Source organism: Necator americanus, chromosome II (assembly GCF_031761385.1).
Source record: "Necator americanus strain Aroian chromosome II, whole genome shotgun sequence".
In the NCBI taxonomy this organism is placed as follows: Eukaryota; Metazoa; Nematoda; class Chromadorea; order Rhabditida; family Ancylostomatidae; genus Necator; species Necator americanus.
This window is the reverse complement of record NC_087372.1, coordinates 10,128,393-10,153,692: the sequence shown is the minus strand read 5'-3', so window position 1 is coordinate 10,153,692 and position 25,300 is coordinate 10,128,393. Positions and strand designations below refer to the sequence as shown.

At 43.0% G+C, this 25,300-nt stretch overlaps 8 protein-coding genes across 10 annotated transcripts in view; 3 read left to right on the top strand and 5 right to left on the bottom strand.

Moving 5' to 3' along the window:
- Positions 1–306: 306 nt before the first annotated feature.
- RB195_017366 (uncharacterized protein) lies at positions 307–624 on the bottom strand (the record flags this gene model as incomplete). The annotated part of the gene is made up of 1 exon (XM_064184334.1): positions 307–624. One exon carries the CDS (start codon positions 622–624, stop codon positions 307–309), a length of 318 nt encoding a protein of 105 aa, XP_064040215.1.
- A 792-nt stretch (positions 625–1,416) lies between these two features.
- On the bottom strand, positions 1,417–1,809 carry RB195_017365 (uncharacterized protein; the record flags this gene model as incomplete). Its single annotated transcript, XM_064184333.1, has 1 exon — positions 1,417–1,809. One exon carries the CDS (start codon positions 1,807–1,809, stop codon positions 1,417–1,419), a length of 393 nt encoding a protein of 130 aa, XP_064040214.1.
- A 468-nt stretch (positions 1,810–2,277) lies between these two features.
- On the bottom strand, positions 2,278–2,655 carry RB195_017364 (uncharacterized protein; the record flags this gene model as incomplete). Its single annotated transcript, XM_064184332.1, has 1 exon — positions 2,278–2,655. The coding sequence occupies one exon, from the start codon at positions 2,653–2,655 to the stop codon at positions 2,278–2,280; it is 378 nt and encodes a 125-aa protein (XP_064040213.1).
- A 275-nt stretch (positions 2,656–2,930) lies between these two features.
- Positions 2,931–3,260, top strand: RB195_017363 (uncharacterized protein; the record flags this gene model as incomplete). The annotated part of the gene is made up of 1 exon (XM_064184331.1): positions 2,931–3,260. The coding sequence occupies one exon, from the start codon at positions 2,931–2,933 to the stop codon at positions 3,258–3,260; it is 330 nt and encodes a 109-aa protein (XP_064040212.1).
- Positions 3,261–3,409: 149 nt separating this feature from the next.
- Positions 3,410–4,063, top strand: RB195_017362 (uncharacterized protein; the record flags this gene model as incomplete). Its single annotated transcript, XM_064184330.1, has 1 exon — positions 3,410–4,063. The coding sequence occupies one exon, from the start codon at positions 3,410–3,412 to the stop codon at positions 4,061–4,063; it is 654 nt and encodes a 217-aa protein (XP_064040211.1).
- A 3,904-nt stretch (positions 4,064–7,967) lies between these two features.
- Positions 7,968–23,624, top strand: RB195_017360 (uncharacterized protein; the record flags this gene model as incomplete). Of its 2 annotated transcripts, XM_064184328.1 has the most annotated exons (15): positions 7,989–8,444; positions 9,992–10,066; positions 10,205–10,234; positions 10,287–10,385; positions 10,483–10,562; positions 15,874–16,079; positions 19,429–19,541; positions 19,597–19,785; positions 19,854–20,004; positions 20,060–20,190; positions 21,033–21,210; positions 21,271–21,398; positions 23,249–23,305; positions 23,352–23,382; positions 23,461–23,624. In XM_064184328.1, 15 exons carry the CDS (start codon positions 7,989–7,991, stop codon positions 23,622–23,624), a joined length of 2,088 nt encoding a protein of 695 aa, XP_064040208.1. The 2 variants fall into 2 exon arrangements, with proteins under 2 accessions (XP_064040209.1, XP_064040208.1); XM_064184327.1 differs by lacking the exon at positions 23,461–23,624 and having other exon boundaries at positions 7,968–8,444; positions 23,249–23,380.
- Positions 12,034–12,306, bottom strand: RB195_017361 (uncharacterized protein; the record flags this gene model as incomplete). Its single annotated transcript, XM_064184329.1, has 1 exon — positions 12,034–12,306. One exon carries the CDS (start codon positions 12,304–12,306, stop codon positions 12,034–12,036), a length of 273 nt encoding a protein of 90 aa, XP_064040210.1.
- A 131-nt stretch (positions 23,625–23,755) lies between the features above and the next one.
- Positions 23,756–25,300, bottom strand: part of RB195_017359 (uncharacterized protein) — a gene marked incomplete at both ends in the record, with an annotated part of 28,101 nt that continues 26,556 nt past the window's right edge. For both annotated transcript variants that reach the window (XM_064184324.1, XM_064184326.1), the window contains 2 exons: positions 23,756–23,860; positions 23,917–24,003. In XM_064184324.1, the coding sequence (XP_064040206.1) occupies positions 23,756–23,860; positions 23,917–24,003 (192 nt within the window). The remainder of the gene's footprint in view (positions 23,861–23,916; positions 24,004–25,300) is intronic.

Below are 25,300 nucleotides of genomic sequence, written 5' to 3'. Positions count from 1 at the left end.
TCGTTTTGACCCGGTTAAGGTATGCTGAGTTCCTCCACATCCCTTTGTGCACAATTTTATAAACTGCTCCGATGATAGAATTGAAATCTTTGTCAAAGGCTAAAAGACGCCTTCGATCCGACTGATGTTCAGTATGGAAATCACCAAAATTAAATTTTGTGGAGCGGCGCTTCATTAGCCCTTCCCTCACACTTAACTGAAATGGTATTCTTCATTGCTTCGGCTGTACTGCGGCCAAAGTCATATCTATGATCTACAGAAGTAAATTTGACAAATATCCTCTCTTTGCATTTTGTTCTATAAAACCTAATTTCGGAGAAAATGATTTTTATCTTGAAATGGAATTTGAAGGAATGCGTAAGTAAAACAGCAGCGTTTTCGGTTTGCCTGCACATCTGTTGGAGCATTTTCAAAGAGACGCTCACGTCGTTCCTCAACACTTTCAGCCTGACGCTTTGGCATATTGTTTGTTGGCATAGCGAACTTGTCATTAGCCTTGTCATTGTCACAGAACGTTTTCCAGACTTTCGCAATCAGCCGTTCTTCCCGCACATCACGCATTTCGGCTGTGCGGTGACTTCTCTGTCGTTCAGCATATTCGCGTGTACGCGCGGACGTCCACATGATCTTGCCGACGGATCCACAAAGGGTTGCATTCTTCCGAGGGCAGAAAAGGCAACTAACGAAAGTTGTAGATTCACAATGAATTTATGTAGAACGAGAAACTATTATATAAAGCAGAATTTTTCAAGACGCAACTACTGAATAAATCTCACGATTGAATTGAAGATCTAACAAACAATGTAATCACATCTGTAAGTTTGAAGTCTTCACCAAGCAGATATTAATTAATCACTAATAATAACTACCACTATCAACTTAAACTCATTTTAAAGGTACCAAAAGAACTGAATGTACCACATGGTGTAATGCAGTGCTGACATTGAACGTGTGATGAACATTCTATGATAGTGGGTGACTTGAGACTTAGGGTATTTAATCACCCTAATTGAACAGACCGAAAGCGGTGGTTCAGTGGAATGTTTATTAAGTGAATACAATGAGTGCCAACAAATAGGATTCAATGAAAAGAGTGGGCAGAGCGTTGTCTGCCGCACTCTTGGACGGTACTAATCGTGATTGAAGCCAAATAACCATAACGGCCAACGGTACCTTATACCACGCCCCTTATCTATCATCGGGGTCGATGATACTGCCGCGGGCGACAACAGAACAAAACAAATTACGACAATACAAATTCTAGTTCGACAGGTCTTTTCCTTCGTGCGGCTCGACTGTTGCGAAGTTTGTGGAGAGGCGTGGCTGACGTTGTTGATAATGGCATGAGTTCGGCTTGGTGCAGGTGAATTGATGACGGCTTGTGGCTTCTTGACGATGACGGTGTTGAGATGGTAGTTACTTCTTGTATGGTCGTTTCGTGGGAGGCTGCGGTCTTTTGGAGGAGCAAAGCAAGAAATTGTGGCCAAGACCACAACTTCCACACTTCACTCTACATACGTCCTCGTGTGCCGTTTTTAGGCAGAGGAGGCAGAGGTTTAGCTTTGCGGCTTGTGCTGTTTTGGAGATTGGATCCGGAAACCGTGGATATCTCCCGGAATGGTGATTGTCACGATTCTCGTCCACAGTGCAAAATAGGCAGCTGGACTTCGGAGCGGTCCTTTCCAGAAGCGTTTGGCAGGCCTTTTCGAGATTGTCGAGGCGAGGGAGCAGATGATGTAGTAGTGTGGCGATGTCGCATCTGTCCAGATCACCTAGGGAGGAGAGCATAGCATCAATGGAAGAAGACATGATATTGTGTCTCTTTGATGTTTTTTTCACCAATATTCATACGTGTTCAGATAGTCTGTATCTTGAACCCGCCCTCAACGAATAGCCTAGATGTAAGTTTCACTGCTCTTGATGGTGCGCCAAAGTGCTTTTGAGTACGTAATAACAAGTTGTAATTGACTACGGGCACCCGAGAAGGTACATCGTTGTAATTGGAGTACTTTGTCCAAGACGATGATATCTTCGAGCCGACTTGGTTAATATGCTTTTGTGCATACGTGTGTGAACATAATTGATAACATGTACATACAATGGATAACTATAACTGGATAACTATGGATAACTAGATATTAACTTTGTACATTTTCTCGTATTGAAACACGAGATCAAACCCGCATCGTGCACGGCACAGTGAAATACAAAGCTCGCACCTATATAATTTGCGGCACTTTTGATCTTTTCATCTCTGGATTATTTCGGCTTTGCGGTCTAAGCCGCTCTGGTATTCTCTTCGGCTGGTAGCCCACAAGCGGGCAACTCGAGAGGATCCGAGCCAACGCGGCAACAATGGCAGCCGCTTGATCGGTAAGCCAACTGATTTTTGCTTGCTTGTGGCTGCATGGTATCAGCTGACCGTTGAATAATCGGTTGTTGACCAGCGCGCTCAGGCTGGTTCCGCTGCAAGCAACTCCATGCCGTCACGAGCAGTGTTTTGAGAATGTGGAGCAAGCATCTTGCTACGTAAATTAGAGCGATAGGTCCTACCATGTAGGTTAGGGCAGCAAGCATTAGTGTAAAGATAGTTGCGGCCACAGCCAGCTTCCAGTGGTTTGTGAAAGTTTCGAGTAGGGGGCTCACGTCCGGCATACTTATGTCCGCGAACCACTAGTGACTAAATCTAACTGTGTGAGACTGGTGGTCGAAGTTTGAGGAGTTTTGCATATGTATGTGGTAGTACAGGTTACCTGTTAGCACGATTTTGTTGTGCTTGCTACCACACTGGAGTACACATTCTTTCCTCCCGACAGACTTCTCATAACTTAGCCGTACCTGGTTACTTTTGTTTGCTCCACAGCTGAGTGTGAACTGCTGGGCCCTCACACGATTACGTCATCGCTGATCCTCGACGGAAATCCACTGCTATGATTGTTCATAATGTGGACTCCTATGTCCGAATGATCCGGTGCTGGGATGACTCACGTTGTCCCGCTTCCCAATCAGGTCTACGAGGAATAGTGAGAGACTTGGCTGCAGTTCTCCTCACAAACAAGCCACCAGCACCACAAATTTCGGACATACCGAAGTGGAAGGCAGTTTTCAAATTCGCACAAATCCACCGCATCTTTGACGGCAACGCTGCATGCTGTGCTGAATACGCAATTTCACGGACAGCAGACATCGCTTGCACGTGGGTGATACGAAACACGTGTCAAAAGATCTCCTTGATCAACGCTGTGGCGGCCGGGGCTTAACCGTTTCCAAGAACTCTTACAATCACCTCGTCGACGCATTGTATAGTTTTTCTGCGTCTCTGCTCGCAACTGGTCTCGTTCTTTGGATATTTGCCCTTGCCAATTTTCGGAAAGTATTCGTAGGGAAGTTCCAACCGAGAAGTCAGCGAATGCGCGAGATGGGCGAGTCCACAAAAAAATTTACAAACGTATTTATAAAAAACTTCGGCGATGCGCTGGATAAGGAGGCGCTTCAGAAGCTATTCGAACCCTTTGGTAATATCACTAGTTGTGCGGTTATGACCGATGCTGAGGGCAAATCGAAAGGTTTCGGATTCGTCGCTTATGAGCAGCCGGAGATGGCCGAAAAGGCCGTAGCAGAAATGAATGATTACGTCATCGAAGGTACCGATCATAAGTTGGTTGTATGCCGTGCACAGAAGAAGAGCGAGCGTAGCGCCGAATTGAAACGCAAATATGACCTTCAAGGTGTGAACCTCTATGTGAAGAATCTCGACGACACTGTTGATGATGAAGCTCTTCGTAAACACTTCGAATCGTATGGAAAAATAACATCCTGCAAGGTTATGACTGATGAAAATGGTCGCTCGAAGGGCTTCAGTTTCGTATGTTTCGAGAAGCCGGATGAGGTTACTAACGCAGTAACAGAGATGAACTCGAAAATGGTGTGCTCAAAGCCGTTGTATGTGGCGTTGGCGCAACGCAAAGAAGATCGTCGAGCTCAGCTTGCTTCGCAATACATGCAGAGATTAGCAAGCATGAGACTCAGTAACAACGTTCCCGGCCGATGCACCAAACTATGATAGTGGGTGACTTGAGACTTAGGGTATTTTATCACCCTAATTGAACAGACCGAAAGCGGTGGTTCAGTGGAATGTTTATTAGGTGAATACAGTGAGTGCCAACAAATAGGATTCAATGAAAAGAGTGGGCAGAGCGTTGTCTGCCGCACTCTTGGACGGTACAAATCGTGATTGAAGCCAAATAACCATAACGGCCAACGGTACCTTATACCACGTCCCTTATCTATCATCGGGGTCGATGATACATTCGCATATATTTCTTCTTTTTTATCCTGCTTAAGTTTTTTCCCGAACATCATCATCTCCTTTCTTCGGAAGCAATTTTAAATTTGAAAAGATAATCTAGAAAAGTAATAATAAAGAAAATAATCATGAATTAAATTTCCTTAGCCTCCTGGAGGTAAAAAATCGGAATCCACCTACGAAGAGTTCAAAAGAAGACTTTTTGAGAAGAAAAGCGCTAATTTTGTGATTGGTTAAGGATCTAAATAGAAACATTTGACTAATTTTTAGAACAAACAACTAACCTTCTTTCCAATATTGGAGATACACACACATAAAAAAATCATGTACTCTCCCCAACCATATGACAAAAATTGCACACCACACAAACAGCAACATCTTACACCAGCAAGTTTGTGTTTAACTTTTTGCACGCAAAGGCAGCTTTTTTGCAACAGTCCAATGTGATAATATAGCAGTGTCTATGGAAATGTTTTCAATAGTGCAAAGTTAAATTTTGAGGAGTAGCAACGATCTTTTCTGTTCCCAAGAAGTAGTGCCAACAGCAAAACTAGCTTCTTCCTGTTTCTTTCTCTTAAAGGCATCACTCCACGAATCTGAGGTGGTACGGATATAAGGTGAAGTATTCGTATACGGAATCGTAGATTAAGGAGAGGGGTAAAGCCGTCTATTTCTTCCTAATTGCCGTTAAAAAAACAGCCCGGAAGATCGGGCGTTCTGCCGCACTATTTCCTACAAGACGTTCGATTGGAGCGCGCCAGCCTTCTGCACGCGCCGCATCTTCCGTTTTTTACGGCAATTAGGAAGAAATTGGCGTGATCGCCTTTTCTTCATAATCTACTATCCCGTATAAGAATACTCCACCTTAAATCCGTATCACCTCAAATGCGTGGGGTGATGCCTTTAACCAGACGACAATCACAACATTGTACAGCAGCTGACAACACTTTCATGTCTGCCAGTTAGGAAAATTAGTTGATTTCAATAAGATGTCACCAATCTGCTGCATGAACATCTGAGAATCCTTAAGAAAGAATGAAAATCAAATGGAAGTGACGAATGTATGTCGAGCAATTGAACAAACAAATCAGAATTTTGATACAGACATTAATGGTTAGAACTGACAGCAATTTGCAAAAGAACAATTTTGAAAGATTTTTAACAGCACTGCTTGAACAAATGTTCAGAGAAGAAGAACCAAAAATGAAGCACAATTCATCACGATTATCACCAATAAGTACACAGCAGAACTGCTCCAACCGCATTTGCATCAGACGGTGATCTTCCCCTTTCACTCCTATTGCTACCGCAATGAATCGCTATCGAACCTTGCGTTCGCTTCGTTTTACGATGAGAAATTTGTCACAGTCGATTAGCCACCGATTGATGTCACCAGTAATACAAAAAAAGAACCCTGCTTTATCAGATCCTGTGCCATGGACGGTTAATTGATCAAGCGACGATATATTGCACCACGCACTCAATCCATCCATACCGTCTGTACCTAAGATTTGAGGAAAAATCGAGTAGGTGATCGATTAGAAGGCTAAGCATCGACTTGATGATGCAGTGACACCCAGCTTACTTTTCACCTGCTAGTTAACTTTTTTAACACCACTTTTTTTTGCCTGATTTCCTTTCTGCCATTCTACTTTGGTAATCATCTGTGTCACGCTGCATGACATAACCGAAACAGTAGCAAACCGAAACCAAAGAAACAAAAGTCTCCTTTATTTGTTCTGGTCTGAGCCAATGAAACATTACGCACTCTTTTATCATACATAATACCTCTAGTAGGTTTTCACACTGTTAGCTCAACAACGTTCAAAACCGCCCTAGTGCAAACCAAGCCTTTCATCCCTCCGGGGTCGATAAATTGGTGCCAGACAGACTTGTCTGGGAGGATAAAAACACTGACTTGATCATCGGCTGGCCCCCGCAAGTCATTGTATAGGCCAATACGCGTTCCAAAACCTCAACGATTACGAATTCCACTAAAACGCGTTGGCGCATCCCATGTGGATTGATACGCCAGTGACTTTATCCTTTATCCTTTATTCTTTTTATTAAAATAAGCTGAGCTATTAAAGCTCTAAAGCCTTTGAAATCATCAGGTAAACATTGAGTGTTGCTGTGTTCTTCTGGATTTTTTCGTCATCACAACTGGAAAGTGTTATATACTGGATAAATCTCTTCGAATCTTTTTCTTTAGTATCTTTCTCGTCATCTTCGCACCTGCTTGCCATGATGAACGGTTCTCAAAAACCCACAGTCTGTCGCCTTTCATTCGCCACTTGTTCTCTTTCCCATGACCGCACTTTCTCATAAAGTTTAGATGTACCGTGTCGTGGAATGAGTTGTTAGGATATTTGTGGAAAATGTAGAGTTCGTGGTGTAGATTTCTAACATGAGCGTAACCGTGCTTAATTTGCCCTAAACGGCATTAAAAAAACAGCAGGGAACGGGATTTGTTCTCAAGAGTTACGTGAACACAAGCCATCATTGTAAGCTCGCCCGTTTCCTCAGTGGCCTGTTTATTAGCTTTGCTGGAATAGACTGGTGAAGAGACCTCCATGATTCTCGAAACCTTGCCTGTAGACGTGACGCGTGCCCAAGGGTGTAGCTTTTTCACATATCTAGTAGAAAATATAGTTTTGTACGCCATTTTTAAAAACATTTAAGGGGAATTGAGCGGGCCACGCTCGTTCTGGCAATCTACACCTCAAACTTTATGTTATCCTACAGGGTTCCCAACTGCATCAGTTTCGTGATACACTGGCTTTGAGAAGTGAATTACCATAAAGACACTAAGTAACCCTTTTGGGGTGTCGTGGAAATTCCGACTCCACTATTTTTGTAGGAAGTGTGCGATATCAAGAGGAGCCTTTGAAGTACGTGTACACGATACCACCGATGAGGTGAGGTGCTTAGCTTTGAACTCCGAATTCGCTCTTCGCTCGGCTTCGCAATCGACTACGACGCGCAACTCATCCATGAACACACATTAAACTCTATTGACCGGTTTCTTCCTCAAATCACCCGGTTTGCGATGAAACGAATCACAGTGATAATTCTCAGAGCAATTATTCGAGACTCCACAGCAATCCTGTAAAAACCACGAATAACCGTTCTTGAATATGGGAAAACTGGTAAAAAAAAAACAAGTGATTTTGAATTTTCAGTATGTCCACAATATTTTGAGCAATGACAATAGGGTGTATGTTACGCCCGTTTTAATCAAACGTGCCAAATGACTTGCATGTGCACGAACTTCGTCAATACTTCAATTATGCAGGGATACATTTTTAAGAAAATTATTTGGCCAAATCCCAAGCTCTACGAATTCCACAGAAGATGATACGAAATCAGTCGTAAGTTCAGCTATATGGTACTCGCTGACAGCAGAATCTTGCCACGTAATGTACAGGGTTTGACAGGTTACGATGTGTCTGCTTCCAGTTCTTACATGATTGTAATTCTGCGACCGGTTCAGAGACGCCATCTGCTCCGATGACAGCGACAGTCGACCATTTTCTTTTGTGTACACTGACGTTGTTATTTTTAAAATATTTATTTCCTTCTCATATCATTCAAACGATATTCCCTCGCTGACAGAGGTAGGTTTCATTTTGCTGGTGCTTGTTGTTAACTTCATACTGCTATGAATCACTCCACACGCAGGATGAAGGAGAAGCGATCAGGAGCCGGCAACGACGCCGACGAGAGCCGAGCACGTGCAGGAGAAGAGGCGGACGACGAGAAGAAGGAAGAAGGAGGCGAAGAAAAGAAGGAAGGAGAAGAGAAGAAGGAAGGAGAAGAGAAGAAGGAGGGAGAAGAGAAGAAAGAAGGAGAAGAGAAGAAAGAAGGAGAAGAGAAGAAGGAAGGAGAAGAGAAGAAGGAAGGCGAAGAGAAGAAGGAAGGAGAGGAGAAGAAGGAAGGAGAGGAAAAGAAGGAAGGAGAAGAGAAGAAGGAGGGCGAAGAGAAAAAGGAGGCGAGTCTACAGAAGTCTACCAGCAAACAGGACGAGATCAAAGCTGAAGGTTTGGAGAAGAAGGCTAAGGACACTCCAAAAGCTGAAGGAGAGAAGAAGGATGAGGAAAAGAAGGAAGGCGAGAAACCGAAAGAAGGGGATTCAAAGGTAAGGGGCTAATTTATCTCTGATTCATTGCAGAAACAACATAAAAACCATAAATCTCTCAGCGCTTAGTATCAATCGTTGATAGTTTCGTCTTGTAATCGGACTGCTGCTATAGTCGCCAGAAGTAAAGGATGAAACGAATGACCAGTTGCAGTCTTCATTATTAATAAGGTTCCTGGATTCTGGGTCCGCTGCTTTTTTGCTGTCTTCATTCACAACTACAAACAAAGATGTGTACGGACTCTCTAACGGAACGTTTAGGTGGGAATAATTCTTTGACGTCTGCGCAGTTAGAAGAGACAGCCGCAATACGTCTAAAATAAGTAGCGGAATCGGATTTGCATACGTTCTCCATTCCTCTCGGCATAGAAATGAGTACTCCTTCAGGAATGAAAACGAAAACAATCGATATGAACCGTTAGTCGATAGATATCAGTATCACTATAGTTGCTATATCATTCTGCGTGGTGCGTTGGCCACAACATATGAAGGTTGTCGGAAACGGAGGCAGACATGAGCAATGTTCATAAAATGAGAAATAGCCTCAGCTCCGTAACACTGTTATCGCAACGCTTAATGAAACATTAGGAAAACTCCCAAGATCTGGGAGCGATAGCAGTGGTAGCAGTGCAGAAGTTCTTTTTACACTCTACATTTTTACTTTACAATGTTCTGAGAGCCTGTTACGCAGCTTCTGTGAAAGTTGCTATCATATCCGTTCTGCAAAGCGCTCGGAGAACCCAAATCCATGTACATTCCCATCGTTTCTTTGCGGTAACGGTAGGGGTGCCATGATTAGATTATTAGTTCAAACACTAGCCTACTTCCTATTCGTCTCGATTTCAAGATTTAGAAGGATTTATACTATATTTGGATTCATAGAAGCTCGACAAGAGGACGAGTTCTCGCTTACGGCTTTTCACAGGTCTTCAAATGCTCCCATCAGTGGAGTCATAGTGAAAAACTATAATAGAACTGCTCTCCGTTGGTTTAATTCTGCCGCTCAGTCAATTGCTCACCGGGTTCTCCAAAACCGCTTAGAGCTTTCTTTACAGTTCTACTGCGGTTCACCACACGATGAAAGATAGAGAAGCGGCAAATGTTAGCTCTAAGCGTCAAAGAAAAGAGATAAAAACGTTTCTTTTTCTGCTTCCGCTCCACGCATTCTTATCAAGGTCGTCCAGCATCCAATGTCAGTCTTTTGCTACATTGTTGCAGCGCAGAACGCATGGAGTTGTCTTGCTACGTTTGACTTCGTGTGGCGCCGCATTGCAAAAAATTCATGAAAAGTTATGAAAGGAACGAAAAGACAACAAAGGTGAAAGCGGTCCTGTGTTTTCCGTAATGTGAGACAGCCTCAACGGTCTCCAAATGCTGGTTTATCCTCTTTGAAGAGGAAAGAAAACAAAATATCACAGAGTGAAGTTAACTTCTTACTGAATATATGCGGAAAACTTCCGAAATAGAGGATAGAAAGGAACGAATATATATATATATATATATATATATGCATTTATTTGTCGAGCACCACCTTTCTGATCTTTTAGGGGAGCGGGGAAGGAAAAGATGCCAGCAAGGTAGATGAAAGCAAAGAAAGCGCAAGCAAAAGCAAAGAAGCAAAGGTGAGTAGTACCAATACAACGTCATGATCTCCCTTTTGGAATCATTACTAGAAATCTACCACTTTACTGTGAAATACACAAATATCAAATAATACACTCATAAAAACCCTTCTTTTTCTCTGAATTCCAGGTTTCAAGACCGAAAAGACGAAGGCAAAACCGATTGAGGTGAGAAACTAAGCATACATATACATCAACAAATCAAAAAACGGATTCCTAGGGTAAACTTACCGGTTCCCTTATGTTTGCCGTGTTCTCTGTTACACTTGGATCATTTCAATTTGGCTATCATATCGGATGTATTAACGCCCCCGGAGAGGTTGATCGTAATTTATACTTCGTGTTTTTTTTATGTTTTTTTTCCTTAGGATTCATCACTGGAAACGACATACAGATCATGATTGCTATGTTTACAGCTCATCACAAAATGGATTGTCCAGTCGCATAAAGAGCTATTTGGTACAACTCTTGACAAAGAAAGCGCGGATTTCGTGTGGTTAGTGGATTTAGGATAATTATGCTAACATATCTGCACGCGTTTAAAGGAAATGCTGCCCTCAATATCAGTATAGAATCCTCAAAATGCCTCATTAAAGCAAACTAGGTCAACTGTCAGAGAAGAAATCGTGGTAACAGACTATGTTTGATGAAAAAGCCCCCATCTTAAATTAATGTTAGAATTTCGATTGAAGTGAAAGGCGTTCTGTGCGGGTTGAAAAGTAAATGCGGTTTGTTATCTCCTCTTTTTCTCCTCAAAACGGATAGGCGTAACGCGAGCGACCGTGAGCTAACTTTTCGCAGTTGGTGCGACGGTGCGGAATAGTAGCTGGTATCCGTTTTTGTTGCGCATCTTGCCTCGTAAAGGATTGCGCTGTCTGGGTGAAAACGAAATGAATGTTCCGGAAGTTCCGTAAGCGGCTGCACTGGCAACGGCACGACGGAGCTAGCGGTTGGGCCAAGGTGGGAGAATTGCGAAGTGCAGCAATGAGTGGCGTTAGCAGGGGCGCCTTTCTTGATCGTACTCGCTACGCTCAACCGCGCCGCTTCGAGTGCAACCGTTTACGCAATTACATCTAGCTTCAGGTAGCTTTGACCCGATTATACCTTCCGATATCGTTTTTTCCTTCTTATCTACATCATTCCCATATCCATAACCGTTCATACCTACTGCTTTTCTATCTTTCATCGCAAAAAAAAAAAACGTCTGTAAAGACGGCCTGAAAACGGATTTTCTCACGATTATATTCCCATAAGGAAGATGTACAGCTTCGCGCTGAGTGTGTCCGGTTAGAAACATAAACTCAGAACATTGGAGCACAACGCGGAATAAATTGACCTAAATACTACTAATAGTTCTGGAAGAAGGGAATACAAGATGCCCCTCAAATGGGAATGTTAAAGCTTCGTTAGGTTTAGGGAATAGAAGGCATTTGACTTAAAATTTCTCACAATTGCACCCTATCTCAGGAAGAGAGAGGAGAACTTCCACTTTGAAATCCTTTTTCAAGCTATCTATTTTTGGAGTTGGATTCAAACGCGATCGAGCTTTGTCGGTTACTGCTCAAAGGCACATTCGGAGCAGAGCCTGAGCCATGCCATTAGCCGATTTTTAGCCGACAGCAGCTTGAAGGGAGATCGTACTCTGGACCTGGAACTCTAGACCTCTCCGGTCCGGTGCTCTCCGGTCGGTAGATCATGGAAGGGCGTCTTGCGGATAGGTAGACTTGCAGCATGACTTCATTAACGATGGGAATAGACCACAAGCACTTGCTTAATGAGTGGAGTGCCACATTGGATCGGGCTCATCTCTTCTGGATCGCTCTCTCGTGGCTTCCATCGATTATCAGCGTACAACCCAAATAGCAGAACTCCACGAGTGCCATAGGTTGTCGGTCCACTCTTGCCGTTGAGGAGACCCACATCTGTTTGTATTTATCAAAGAACCGTCACAGTTCGTAGGCTGCAGTTTATTTCGACACAAGATTAACAACATGTTGTAACTTCGCGCTGCTAGAAGTGATTATTATTGCATCGTCGGCGTACTCAAGATCCATCAAGGGACGTGCAGACGGTGCTAAAATGACATCGGTGGGACACTGCTCAACCGTTCTTCGTATTATGTCATCGACAGCAAAGTTAAACGCCCCGCCGATTTCGCCACAGACCTTTGTCTCACTCCAGTTTCCATTTGGAACGGTGTAGTACATCGAACTAGCATTCGAACCGCAGCGTTCTTCCATTCATGTCGTTTATTAAGCGTACGAATTCTTCTGGAAATCCATCGGCGCAAAGCGCATTGAGAAGACGGCCTCGGTAAAGAGACTCGAAAGAGGCTTCGAAGTCCAAAAAAGCTAACTGTAAAGGTGTCGAAGACCGCTGCCACACTTCACTCTCCTTACCTAAACACCTGGTCAATCGTCGATCGATCAGAGCTGAAGTGGTCACGAGTGATTTTTTTACGATGTCGAATTAGTCGATCCAGAATGATCCGCTCCAAAACCTCGTACGTTACACACAGCAAGGATATTTCTCGGTAACTTCTGGGTTCTGTGATGGATAATTTCTTGTGGAGAGAATTATAGTGACATTTCACTGCAAGTCATGTATCTTTTCGGATTTTGAGCGGATCATCTTCGTCACCACACGAATTCCGAAAGGAGGAAGAGATTTCAACATTTTTGCGATAATTCCATCGCCTCCCCCATTTTCCGTTGCTCATTTTTTGAATACAAACCAGGACCTCCCACTCCGTCGGTTGCTCTTCGCTGACCGCAGTGTATATCTGTCTTCAGGCGTATGAGAGTTCAGGGACTGTTGGCGCTTGTCAGTCGAGCAAAGTGTTAAAATATTCCCTACAAATGGGTAGAGTTGCCTCCCCGACAGCAACTCTGTTGGTAGTGTTTAGGATAGGCGAACACCTCTTGCCGCAATACTGCCTTAGCAGAGTATAGGCTTTTCTCAGGTTCTTGTCCTCCCATGCAATATCGAACTCCTTCGCTCTTGACGTCCGTTCGTTCTCACGAGCACATTTCAGTTGACGCAACCTCCTTCTCAGACGCTTTTCCAATCTGAAGTCACCGTAGTTCGAGCAACACAAAGAGAATTGTACGTGGATATTTTCTCCGTAGATGCACAGGAAAACTTCTTCCCTGGTGCTAAAACTGAAAGCGTTAACTTTGCAGCGTTCCGAACGCAATTAGTGAAAGGGTCAGCGTCATCCACTCTTTTCTTGGTCCGTGATACAATATTGATCAGCACTCGTTGGCGGAGGTTCTTTCTGCATTTCTCGTTTGTCAGAAATACCAAGTCGAGCTTCGGTTGATGTTAAGCTCCCCGATACCTTTTTTGGAATCGACACAACCGTCATAAAGCTGAGAAGAACATTTTCTGATATATGACAAAGGGATGTTCTTCGTCAGAACGTGATCGAGCTAAAGGTTAAAAGTCGGCATCTTCTGCTTTCGCTGCTCTTCGTTAATGGGGGTTATCCCTTGTTGCGTACGCTGATTGCGTCGATGATCCCTCTTCAACGTAGATGCAATGATGTTCCGTTCTTTTGTCCGTTAAGGTCTATCAGACGATTTCCATTGTCCGATGTTTGGTCATGGAATCATTTTCCAAACTCTCGGATTGCTGTTCAATTCAAATCCTTCCATTCGCATCAATTCCGAAAACTACTGAATGTTTCCTGTGTATATTGGATATCAACGCATTGAGTTCATCATAAAACGCGTCCAACTTTTTGTCCTTAGCAGTCTCCGTAGATCCTTTAACACATACTATCCAATGTTTGAGTTCTCTGAGACCCGCCCACAATCGTAGAAATTAGCGCATCTTGACGACGTTAATCCAAACTCCTACAAACTCACCAGGTTGTTGCAATCGTTCCCAACACCTATTGCACAGCCTTCTACTTTCCTTTCATCACCATCGCCGCAGCAGATGGTGTAATTGTCAATATTGATAAGAGGGCAATCACTGATGCGCGTTTCCTGCAATGCAGCATATGGTGTGTGCAGATGTCGTAGAAGCCTGGATAGAGCTGCTTGTTGGTATTCACTTGAAGCGACCGGCAGTCAACGTTACGAGACGGATGTTTGTGGCCAAAAGTTCCATGTTTCCCTTAGGCATTCGACCTTCCAGGATATGGGCTCTGACAAGGTCCTAGGCGAGAGCGCATTTACAATATCTGGGATGTTTTTACTATATAACACTGCTGTACATTGTACAGCTCTTACGTTCCCAATGTGTATACTCAAATGCCTGATTGTGTTTATTAAAAGCAGAACCACCACTTGCAGGTAACAATCAGACTTGTATCCGCGGCCCCATGTTCTGGTCACAAACTGTTCATTCTTCTCTTTTACATTCTCCGACAAAAAACTTGTAATAGGACTTCTCCTTGAGAATAACTCTGGCATTTCTGTAGCCTATCATCTGTTATAGTATCAACCGGAGTTCATTTTATTTCTACCCAAAATAAAAGATTGGTTGTGCAATCCAAAATTCTATCCCATTGCATCCGAGACGAGCGTTATACGTCAACTTCCATCACAGTTGCGAAGCTACGTTGATGAGAATGATCACTATTTGACTTGGTTAGCACTCGGAACGATGGGGAAACTCAACACTTCATTCTGGTTTCCGGTGTCCTAAGAAATTTAACGAACTCAATCAAAATTATTCTAGTTGCTAAATCCTGCACCATATCGCAAATAGGGATGCCCGGAGTCTGGAGTCTATCGAGTGGACTAGTCTTGTCTTTAATTTTCTTCCACTTATCCTCCAAAAATATAGAGAAAGCAGATAGAAGGTTTCAATTGAAAGACGAAAGTACCACATCACAAATAATTACGACTCTGGAGGTAATCACGACCCAAGATTTTATCTTTACAGGACAGTTCAGTGTGATTTTGACAGTTACTTATGTAATGAGCTCCACCATTCTGATTGCTGCATCTCAACTGCTCTTTGCTCCCATTTTAATTCCAAAGATAACACTTAAAAAAAACATCTGGCATCTCATTTTAGGCTTTAATTATCGCCCGTGGTTCAGACTTAGAATGTTCACCTGACACGCGTTCCGCGTGGGTTCGTTTTTCGCGATGAAAATGAAAAAAAAACCCAGCTTGAATGAAGTGTTGAGTTCCCTCGTGGTCCCGAGTGCTAACCAAGTCGGATAGTGGTCCTTTTGTTCAATAGAGGCCGAACTGTGATGGAAGTTGGGTATACTAGTGTAATGCTTGTCTCGGATGCAGTCGGATAGAATTTTGGGTCGCACATGCAATCTTTTGCTTTGGATAGAAATAACATGAACTTCTGTTGACACTGTAGTAGATAAGATAGGCTACAGAGATGCCGAAGTAATTCTCAAGGAGAAGTCATCTTACAAGCTCCTGCTCGGGGAATGTAAAAGAGAAGAATGAACAGTATGTGTAACATGAGCATCTTGATTTTGCTCCCAACGAACTCTTCGCACGCAATCTTTATCGTCACCTTCACCACGTCGCACAAACTAGACTTAGGTAATTAAATCCAGGCATTGACGAAGACAAAAAACTCGCACAAACACAAGAATTGAAAAATGATTTCAAAGGAAAGATATGGAGAACTAGAAGTGTTTTTCGCGCCTTCAACTTCCTTTTCATGCACTCAGCTTTAATTCCATTCTTGTCATATATCAAAACATTACAATGTGGATATCGCGCTGGTACTATCACTAATTCGCGAAGCATTCGCCATAGCCCATGCTACGTAGCTTCCATATCCAGAGCTCGTTTTTACCATCACTCATCGCTCGTTTTCAGGAGCACCACTGTGTCAATCTTTGCAGTAGGAGGTGCGATTGGAGGAATAACGAGCGGAGCATTGGCTGACAAAGCAGGCCGACGTGGTGGTCTATTATACACAAATGTTTTTGCATTTGCTGCAGGAGCGTGTATGGGATGTGCTAAAATGCTCGGATTTTATCCGCTGATTATAGTGGGACGGTTGTTGATTGGAATTTATGCAGGTGTATAGTTATTCGGCGTTAGAACTCACTTCACTCACATATAGTGCACTGGGCGAAATGAATTAGAAGTTGGGTTGAAATAACCTAGTTGACAACAGCTGAGGGTTACACGCAGTCACTTCTAAGAAATCTAACCTCGTAGGCTTTAAAAGCCTTCAGAAATACTTAAGAACGCATTAAATTAATGTTTAAGTGATCCCATACTATACAAGTTAGAAAAACAGTTGTCGCATAATTATCGGTAGGATGTGTGGCACGAATTCTCCTTTGTACCAAAGGATCTTGCAAGGAAAGATCAAGCAACTAAGAAACTATGCAAACTCTAGGCCACCAAAGACAATGATGTCATCTCATAATCTGAGTGTGGCAAATGATAGTTAGTTATAGTGAGTGCGTATAGCTAGAAGTCGAGATATACTGCAAACTTGCAACATGATGCTATTTTGATGAAAAGTTCCGTAAACATCATGAGATGCCATTATTTTGTATCCACAACGTATATGTAACATTACAGAGATTTACGTAGTACGGTCTTCGCAAATTCCTCAGCAGGAATTAGGGTGAACAAACAGCCAGAATTTGAGTTTGTGGAGGATTTCTATTATTTGGGTCATTTGCTGAAAAGATGGCAGTTACGAGAGAGAGATTCAGGAGAGATGGTTTCAAGCCTCTACTCACTACGGTTTCTCCAATCTAAGTTGAGCATTTCGTGCAGTCGCTACGTTAACGATTGGAAAAGCAGACGTAGAGTTTTGTCTGTACAGTAGTGAAGAGAACTGATGGCTCAAATTATAAGTCGGATCTTCCATCTCAAGGCAGGCGATTTGCGGAGACGCCAGCCAATAAAATGAAGTAGCAACATCGTATAAAGAATAAGGATAAAGTTTCTGGCGTTAATCAACCCGCTTAGGATGCGCCCCTATGTTCACTTCGATTCAGAATCGTTTGAGGTTTACAAACTTGTAACTGGCCTATATAACGACTTGCGGTGGATAGCCAACGGGTCAGGTCAGTGTTTTTATCCTCCCAAACAACTCTGGTACCAATTTGTCAACCCCGGAGGGATGAAAGGCTTGATGAGCACTAGGGCGGATTCGATCCTCCGATCGATCGTGTGGGAAGCGGAACCTCTAACCGCTGCACTACACACTGAAACTAAGCTATGCTCGTAATCATACCACCTCTACGTCTACTCTTCGTCTTAACTCCGCGGCCGTGTTTACGCAGAGAAATCTTGTAAAGTATTAGACTGTTAAAGGTAACCATGTACGACTTTCGATAAACCTCGGCATGTTGATGTTTCAGTAATTGATTTCTTTAATTGAGCCGGACACGAGATTGTTACCTTCCTTTATTCTTGGCTAACGTTTCGACAGTATCGCCTTCTTCAGGACCTGAAAAGGTGAAATCGAACGTGATAAATCCGATCAAGCGCCTTATCCGCCCAACAAAGAAAGCTCTACGTTTACTGTTGGGCCTCATAGCTACCAGAAGAGAAAATCGTAGCTTAGGATCAGCTGACTGTCCTGCCACTGCTATATACCTTTTGTGAGGTGACTAGCGCAATCAAATATATCTATCAACTAGGTGTTTATTGGGAGTATGAGCGTGTCCCCACACAATTTCCCCGAATCGTCCTGAAAAACGGCGTAGGAGCGGTACTCAATCCCAGGAGGGAAATTTTTTTCTTCCTCGAAGATTTTCGAGAAAATCCACTATCCTACTTTACTTGTTGGTTTCCTCAGCAATCTACTCACTGGTTTTAATTGAATAGGCTGGTGAGGAGACCTCATTGATCTTCGACTTCGACTCAGATGCCTACAAGAGTGAGTTTAATTGCACAAACTTCTTTCCTCGATATTGGATCACAGATGCTGTGCAAGTTCATGCGAATTGAGTGAGCACCGAACAAATTATCTGTGCTCATCATCATCTGTGCTTGTCTTTCATTGGCCACATCTTTTGGATCAGGCTTAGTATTGTTGTGAAATAGGAAAAAGAAAGGGAAACAAAGTTTTCCGCAGCAATCTGCTTATTCGTTCAACGGCAATAGCGAGTTGCCACCTACTTGAGCAGCAGTAGCACATGTCTCTGATTAAGAAATCTTTTTGTAATCATCCTTACCGAAAGGGGAGGGAAGAGCGCAATACCCATCACATGTCCAGTGTACCTTATTCTGCTTTCCCTGGCAAATGCAGTGGCATCTCTAATCTTTGATTATTGACGTACGAGAGAACTTCAAATCCCATCCCTCGCACATGTGAAGCGGGATACGCCTAGAATTCTTCGATTGAGCGCTCAGCAGCGCTGGTTCCATTTTCTTACTGCTTCTGTGGTGCTCAGGTTTCAAAACATAAGTCGAAGCAGGAAGTACGGTAATGTTATTGAGGTGAGCCGGGTGCTCACTCACTGTATGCGAGAGCATTCTGTACGTTGTGAAACGACTAATATTGTCAGCTTGTGAAACCAATATTGTAAAACTCCGCGTGCAGTCTGCGCACTTCTTTCCTAAGTAAATCTCTACTTATGTGTGACACCGCGTCCGATGGGCAAATAACTACTTTGCAGCAGAGTATGATATAATAGAATGGGTAAGAGTAGTCCATTAGTAAGATGATAAGATGAGTAGCCGAGAAATTGAACAAAAATTGCTCAACCAATCTGCCTGCTTCCTTAGATCGCCTCTAAACCTCTAACGCAACGTTGTTCCGCGGGTGAGGACTATGTAATACACTGAGGATAGTCCCTTCCGTCACTCATTTCCACTACTTGTGCTATGACCGTATTGATTGCATACCATAGATTGGAGCAACCCATGAAAATTAAGATTTAGGGGTAGAAAAGCATAGCTCACGGCCGCACCGCCTTCCGCAGCACAGTCGGGTCAAACCGGCTTCTCGCCTGCCGCACTTGTGTGAGCGATTGCACTCGATGCGGCGCGGTGGAGTTAGCTAGCGGTCGAGGTAGAATCACTCAAACTGCAGGAATGAGTGGAGCTAGCGAGCGTTCCACCTCAATTGGAAATCCTTGCTTTACCGTGTAGCTTCGCAAGCTTCTGTACCAGGTTTCAGGTCATTCTCACTCTACAATATAACGCTCTGCATCACTTTTAGTTTATTTGAACCTATGTTGTTGAAATCATCATCTCTGAAAAAGGCAAGGGGAAACGAGACCTCCCTTTCAACATTTCAAGCGACTTCTATTTTTCTCTGTATTTTTTTCTTCAAGGACGCCCAGTTCTCTAAGTGTGAGTGGAGATTTTCAGGTTTCTTGTGGCGGCCCTTGTAAATAGAAGTAACAAAATAGAAAAACTACACGTAAAAAGATTTCTATTAAATTTCTTTTAAAGGTCTCTCCGTACTGGTTCCCATGTACCTGACAGAAGTTTCGCCCACGAATCTTCGTGGAATGATCGGTTCATTACATCAGTTGCTCATCACCATTTCTATACTGTTTTCTCAGGTGTTTAAGTGATTCTTCTATAGAAGCACGCTCAAGAATATCAAGATCATTCCAGGTTGTCGGGTTACCACAGATATTTGGCACAGAAGACCGCTGGCCTATTATCCTCTCTTTCACCGTCATAATAGCGCTTCTACAAGTAATCACGCTACCGATGATTCCGGAGTCTCCGAAATACTTGATCTGTATGAAAAACGAAGTAGAAAAAGGTACAGCTGGTTTGCAAAAACTAAGAGGAGCAGATGTGAGTTTATTCGACGCTGTTGTACGCGATAAACAAGATGAGGTAGTGAGTAATTGCCACTTCTCCAGGTGACCGCAGAGGTTGAGGCGCTGCGAGACGAAGCAGCGGCTACAAAAGGAGGCGGTGGTGATCATCCATCATTTGCGGACATGTTTCGCGGTTCGCTGCGATGGCCAATGACTATCGCAGCAATGCTCATGGTGGCACAGCAGCTTTCTGGTATGTAGTATTGTTCTACACACTATGCAACTTATGGATCATTTCAATTTTTGAGGTATCAATGCGGCCATGTTCTATTCGACAGTCATTTTCAAGCAAGCAGGTCTTAGCGATACCGGTGCGGTATACGCCACAATCATTATGGGAGCCGTAAATGTGTTGACGACTATTGTATCTGTGTGGCTGGTATGTTTCAGCTCGTTATAACAGAAAAATACAGTATGATCGGGATACGAAACTACTAGAAGCGTAGCTGTAGACGGCTTGAGCTTTCTAAGGGTTCAAAAGCACAAATACGGGTAATTTAGAAACAGCGTATCATGAATTTAACGATGTTGTAATGATGTCTCTGTAAGCAAATATAGAGTTCGGGGCGTAGATTGCGGGTATGAGCGTGGCCCCGCCCACTTCCCTTTAATTGTCCTGAGAACTGCATGGGAAACGGCGTTTTTTACTTCGAGGGACGTGAAGACGCACCACAAATGTGCATGCACCGCACATACAACCTGTGGAAATCAATGAGGGTCTTCTCAACAGTCTATTCAAGTAAAACCAATGAAAAGGATGCTAAGGAAGCGCAGGGTGCACAAGGGTGGCGCGCTCACCCTTATGCACCCTGCGCTACCTCATCGTACCTCGTAGAAGCAAACATTTCCCACACCGTTTTTCGGGATGATTAGTAGGATTTCTGTTCCGCCAGGCCCGTTCTCGTAATCTACACCCTGAACTCTGCGTTTGCCCACAGAGACTTCACCACAGTCAGTCGTGATAAACCAAGAGCCACAGTTGAGGAGAGCTCAGTCTGCGGTCTTCTTCCTATCTTCAAACCAGTAAATAGTTAGAGAAGTTTATGAACCGTCTCAAAAATGATTCGGATTCGGGAGTACTGCTTGTTCTGTTCTTCTCTTGTTCCGCACACATAGTTGTCTTAACTTCTGAATACCGAATCAGCAAGGATCAAATTGAACCTGGGGTTGTGAACGACGCATAGGGTAGTACAGCGGTAGAACAGCATACTGCTCTTTCAGGTCGATCATCCAAAAGCTGGTCGCAGAACTTTGCTTCTCGTTGGTGTTGTGGGGATGTGGATTTTTACAATATTGCTAGTCGTTTCTATATCATTATCAATGGGTGGAGCACAATGGGCGAGTTATGGTGCTGTTGTGTTTGTCAATCTGTTCGTTGTCTCATTCGCTATTGGCGCAGGTTAGCGATAAAACTACAAATTTGATTGCTGAAGAAAGTTACGGAAGTTCTTTTTTACAGGATCTATTCCGTGGTTTTTCGTCTCTGAGATATTCTATTCAAATGCTCGTGGAAATGCCAACGCAATCGCTACAATGACTAACTGGGCTGCTAACGTAGTTGTCGGCTTGACCTTTTTACCCATCAATGTCAGTTCTAGCAATTATCGGTTACTTATAATCTAATAATGCCTTCTACATTATTCAATAGTCACAACAACAACAAGAGAAGTAAGTGGATGTTGGTTAAAGGCATCACACCACGAATCTGGAGTGGTACGGATTTCCGGTGGAGTATTCGTATACGGGATCGTAGATTATTGAGAGAAGAGTGATTCCGTTCATTTCTTCCTAACTGTCGTAGAAAACGGCCCGGAAGATACGGCTTCGAGCGTTCCGGCGCACTATTTTCTACAATAACTTCGGTTGGACCGCGCCAGAACGCTCGAAGACGTATCTTCCGGGCCGTTTTTTACGACAATTTGGAAGAAATGGACGGAATCACCCACCTCTCCATAGTCTACGATCCCGTATACGAATACTCCACCTGAAATTCGTACCACTCCAGATTCGTGGGGTGAGGCCTTTAAGCTAATGCCAACTATTTGAACCTCTCACCTTATTCTTTGACTTCATCTTTATACAAGTGGAAATAAAGTATAAACGAGGATTCTGTTGAAGCAATAAAAATTCCGAAATTAGGAAACATCCGCATTTCTAGAAACTATTTTCTTAACTATCTCTTATGATACACTCCCTAACGTTTTGGTAATTTCTTTATTTCGTTCTGAAAAAATTAGGTTGGATGAGTACCCTAACAGTGGCGCACGAATTTTCCCTAGTCTCAAATCGCTTGACTCCAAATTCTTTTTTAAATGGTCCAAACATGTGAAAATCGCATTGCGATAAGTCTGAGGTGAAGGCCTGGAGTGGACAAAAAAAAAGGCAAAGGAGACCCGTGGAAGCAAAAGCTCAATTGTGTCTACGGGGAAAGTGTTGGCCACGCGAGGATGGGCCTACTGGTGGATTTGTTACACGAATGTCAGACCATCAATGCAACAAACGCGGTCTCTTAGATTAAGTTAAGCTCCGGTATCGAGGCAAAAGAAGAGATTATCCCATTCGCGAGGTGTTGTTCCTCCACGACAACGCAAGACTCCACGCAGATGTAGCGCAGTAGAAACTGGTAGAAGTACCCTAGAAAGTGGTTGATCATCCGGCTTGAAGCTCAGACTTATCGCCTTGCGAATTTCACATGTATGGATGGACCCCTCAAAGAAGCACTTGGAGGCAAGTGATTTGAGATCAACGATTCAGTGGAAGCATTCGTGAGCCACTGATTAGATACCCGTCACACTTCATTCTTCGAGAAAGGATTGAAGAAATAACCAAAACATTGGGAAAAATGTATCATAAAAGGAGGAAATTATTTGGAAAAATAATTTCTAGAATCGCAGATGTTTCCTACAGAATAAATTTTGTTTGAACAAAAGCCTCGTTTATACTTGATTGCTCCTCGTAAATGTTATTGCGCCATGGATAGTTTAGTTTGCGCAGCTCCGATTTCACTGAACTTACTGAGTCAAATCGGAGTTCTTCCAAGCAGAGAGAGTTTGGAGAGCTCACTTGCTCATTCGAAAAATTTGGAAACTAAATAACTGAGAAAAACGGCGGAAATCTATTCTATTTCAAATACTCATAACACAAAAAAAATTACAAATCCGTTTAAACGGAAAGGTATGAAATGACCAAAGTGGACTCGAAGAGTTGTTACCGCTGTAAACATAACCACCAAGCTTTATATTCTTGGGTGATCAAAACTAAAATCTTTTTTTTTTGTTCTATAATTCTCGGCGACGACACAACCGGACCTAATACGTAGTATCCGGCGCACTCATTGAAGGACTGGGGGGCATCAATAGATGTGCACACTCAATTGTTGCACATCTCATAGTGCATTTTCTTTTGTGATAAATCGAAATGGTTCCTTTTTCTTTAAGAATGTCATTCATCAATACTCATTCCTTGTTTTCACTGGCTTCTTAACATTCTTCACCGTATTCATTTGGAAATACGTGCCAGAGACGAAGAACAAGACCATAGATGAGATCACGGCTGAACTCGAAAAATAAAGGTATGCTTCTTAAAGATGTTTCCTTCGGAATTTTCCTTTACAGTGGTGAAATACGGTGCGCAAACATTGTATTTTCAGACATTACAGTGGATCAAATTACTGATAGTTCGAAGAATTTCGGGCGAGCCTTCTATCCTAACATCCCAAGTATAGGTTTTTGCGCACAATACACTCACGAGTCTGGTATTCGACTCGTTCGAGTAACTATGAAATTGATTCTCTGTTTCCACACTTGTGTATGAAGGTCTCTTCCGTATCCTTTATGTATGTGTCTTTTGTAATTGTCAGCCTATTTTAATGTGTTTGTTTGGTTCACGTTTCCTGTCCTATGATCTCTTGATCTCTGATAAAGATTTAGTGCGCATTAAAGAGTTTACAATTTTGCCGACGTATTATTATCAGAAACATCAGGTCGAGATGACACTTGTGTGAGTTCCATCCATGCGTTTGATATCACGACTTTGCCGGTTTCTTTAACCTATAAGAGGGTTAGTAGGGGAGAAATCCACTAATGATATTACTGTTAGTTCTCACCTTTGTCTGAAATATGATACGGTTTCCATCCTTCCACATTTCAGTTAGTAACGTTTGGCCGGGAATCACCGGCGACGTGAATCGAACCTTTAAATGAGGAAAATCTGTCTCTACCTTCTACACAGTGCTTTAGTCATAACTTCATCAACTTCGTAACTTCCTAGACCAGTAGTTGAACATTAAAAGCAGAGCATTACGAGATTTTCGTTGCTAGGAACTTCACAAGAAGATAGGTCGAGAAGTGTAGTTCAAGGGTATGAAAAGGATCGTGGGCTCAAGACTCAAGAGACCCCGCCCACTCCACCACACCAACCCATCCACTAATACGGAAGAACGATTGTACCTCTCTGTGCTTCTCCTGAGCCTGATCCTGGTCGCACTCGTGAACTAAGCCTACACCCCTATCTGCCCGTATAAGAATCTCAACATCGAAAATTCCGTGTTTCCTGGCCTTATGTCCCGCGCCAGATGCGTATTCGATATAATTTCCAAAAATTCGATCTAATTTGACCACTTTTCAAAAGAATAAGCACCGCACTCTCTGCTTCATACCTGTGCCATGTGCTATTACGAGAATGCATGAAGCATTCACCAGGTTAAACATATATTAACAAGCATCATACGGTAAAAGAAACACAATTGTATTCCTGAATAAGTACTATACACTCCAATACCGGATGATAAAATCGGCCTATTAGATAAACCTATTAGTAGTAATAAGTAATACGGATAAACAAAGGGTAAAGTGTCTGGCGTTAATCAATCCGCTTGGGATACGCCAAGGCGTTCACTTCGATTCGGAATTGTCTAAGGTCTACCGGGGCTTGTGTAGCCTACACTATGACGCGTGGGCTAGCCGATGTGTCAAGTCAGCGTTTTTGTCGTCGCGGAATAGTGTAGTACCAATTCACCCCGAAAGTATGAATGGCTTGGTTGGGTGTAGGACGGTTTCGGACCAGCGATCGACCGTGCAGAAGTAGCGGAACTTCTTACCAACTGCGCTGCACCCGTCCTTAGTAATTAATAATGATAGTAACAAGTAGTACAAAGAATTCCCTCTCATCTTACTTTCCAAATCGTAGCTGCGAAAAATGGTAGGGTTTTTAGATTATTTTCAGTGTTAGAGACTATGTTGAATGCTAAAAAAACAGGTGTGAGTGGAAAATCACGAATTACACCTGTATTCTATCAAAGAAAGTGTTTTTTTTTGTCTCAGGCACGCAACTGATTCGGTCATGCTCCACATATACTCCCTTATTCCTGAACAACTAACAGAATCCGATAGATGTGCACCGTGACACCTGGGTGAAGCACACCCAATTTTGACAGGCTCCTGCGCGCTGTTATTTACCGCGAGCATGAGAGCTTCCTCCCTTTCCGACAT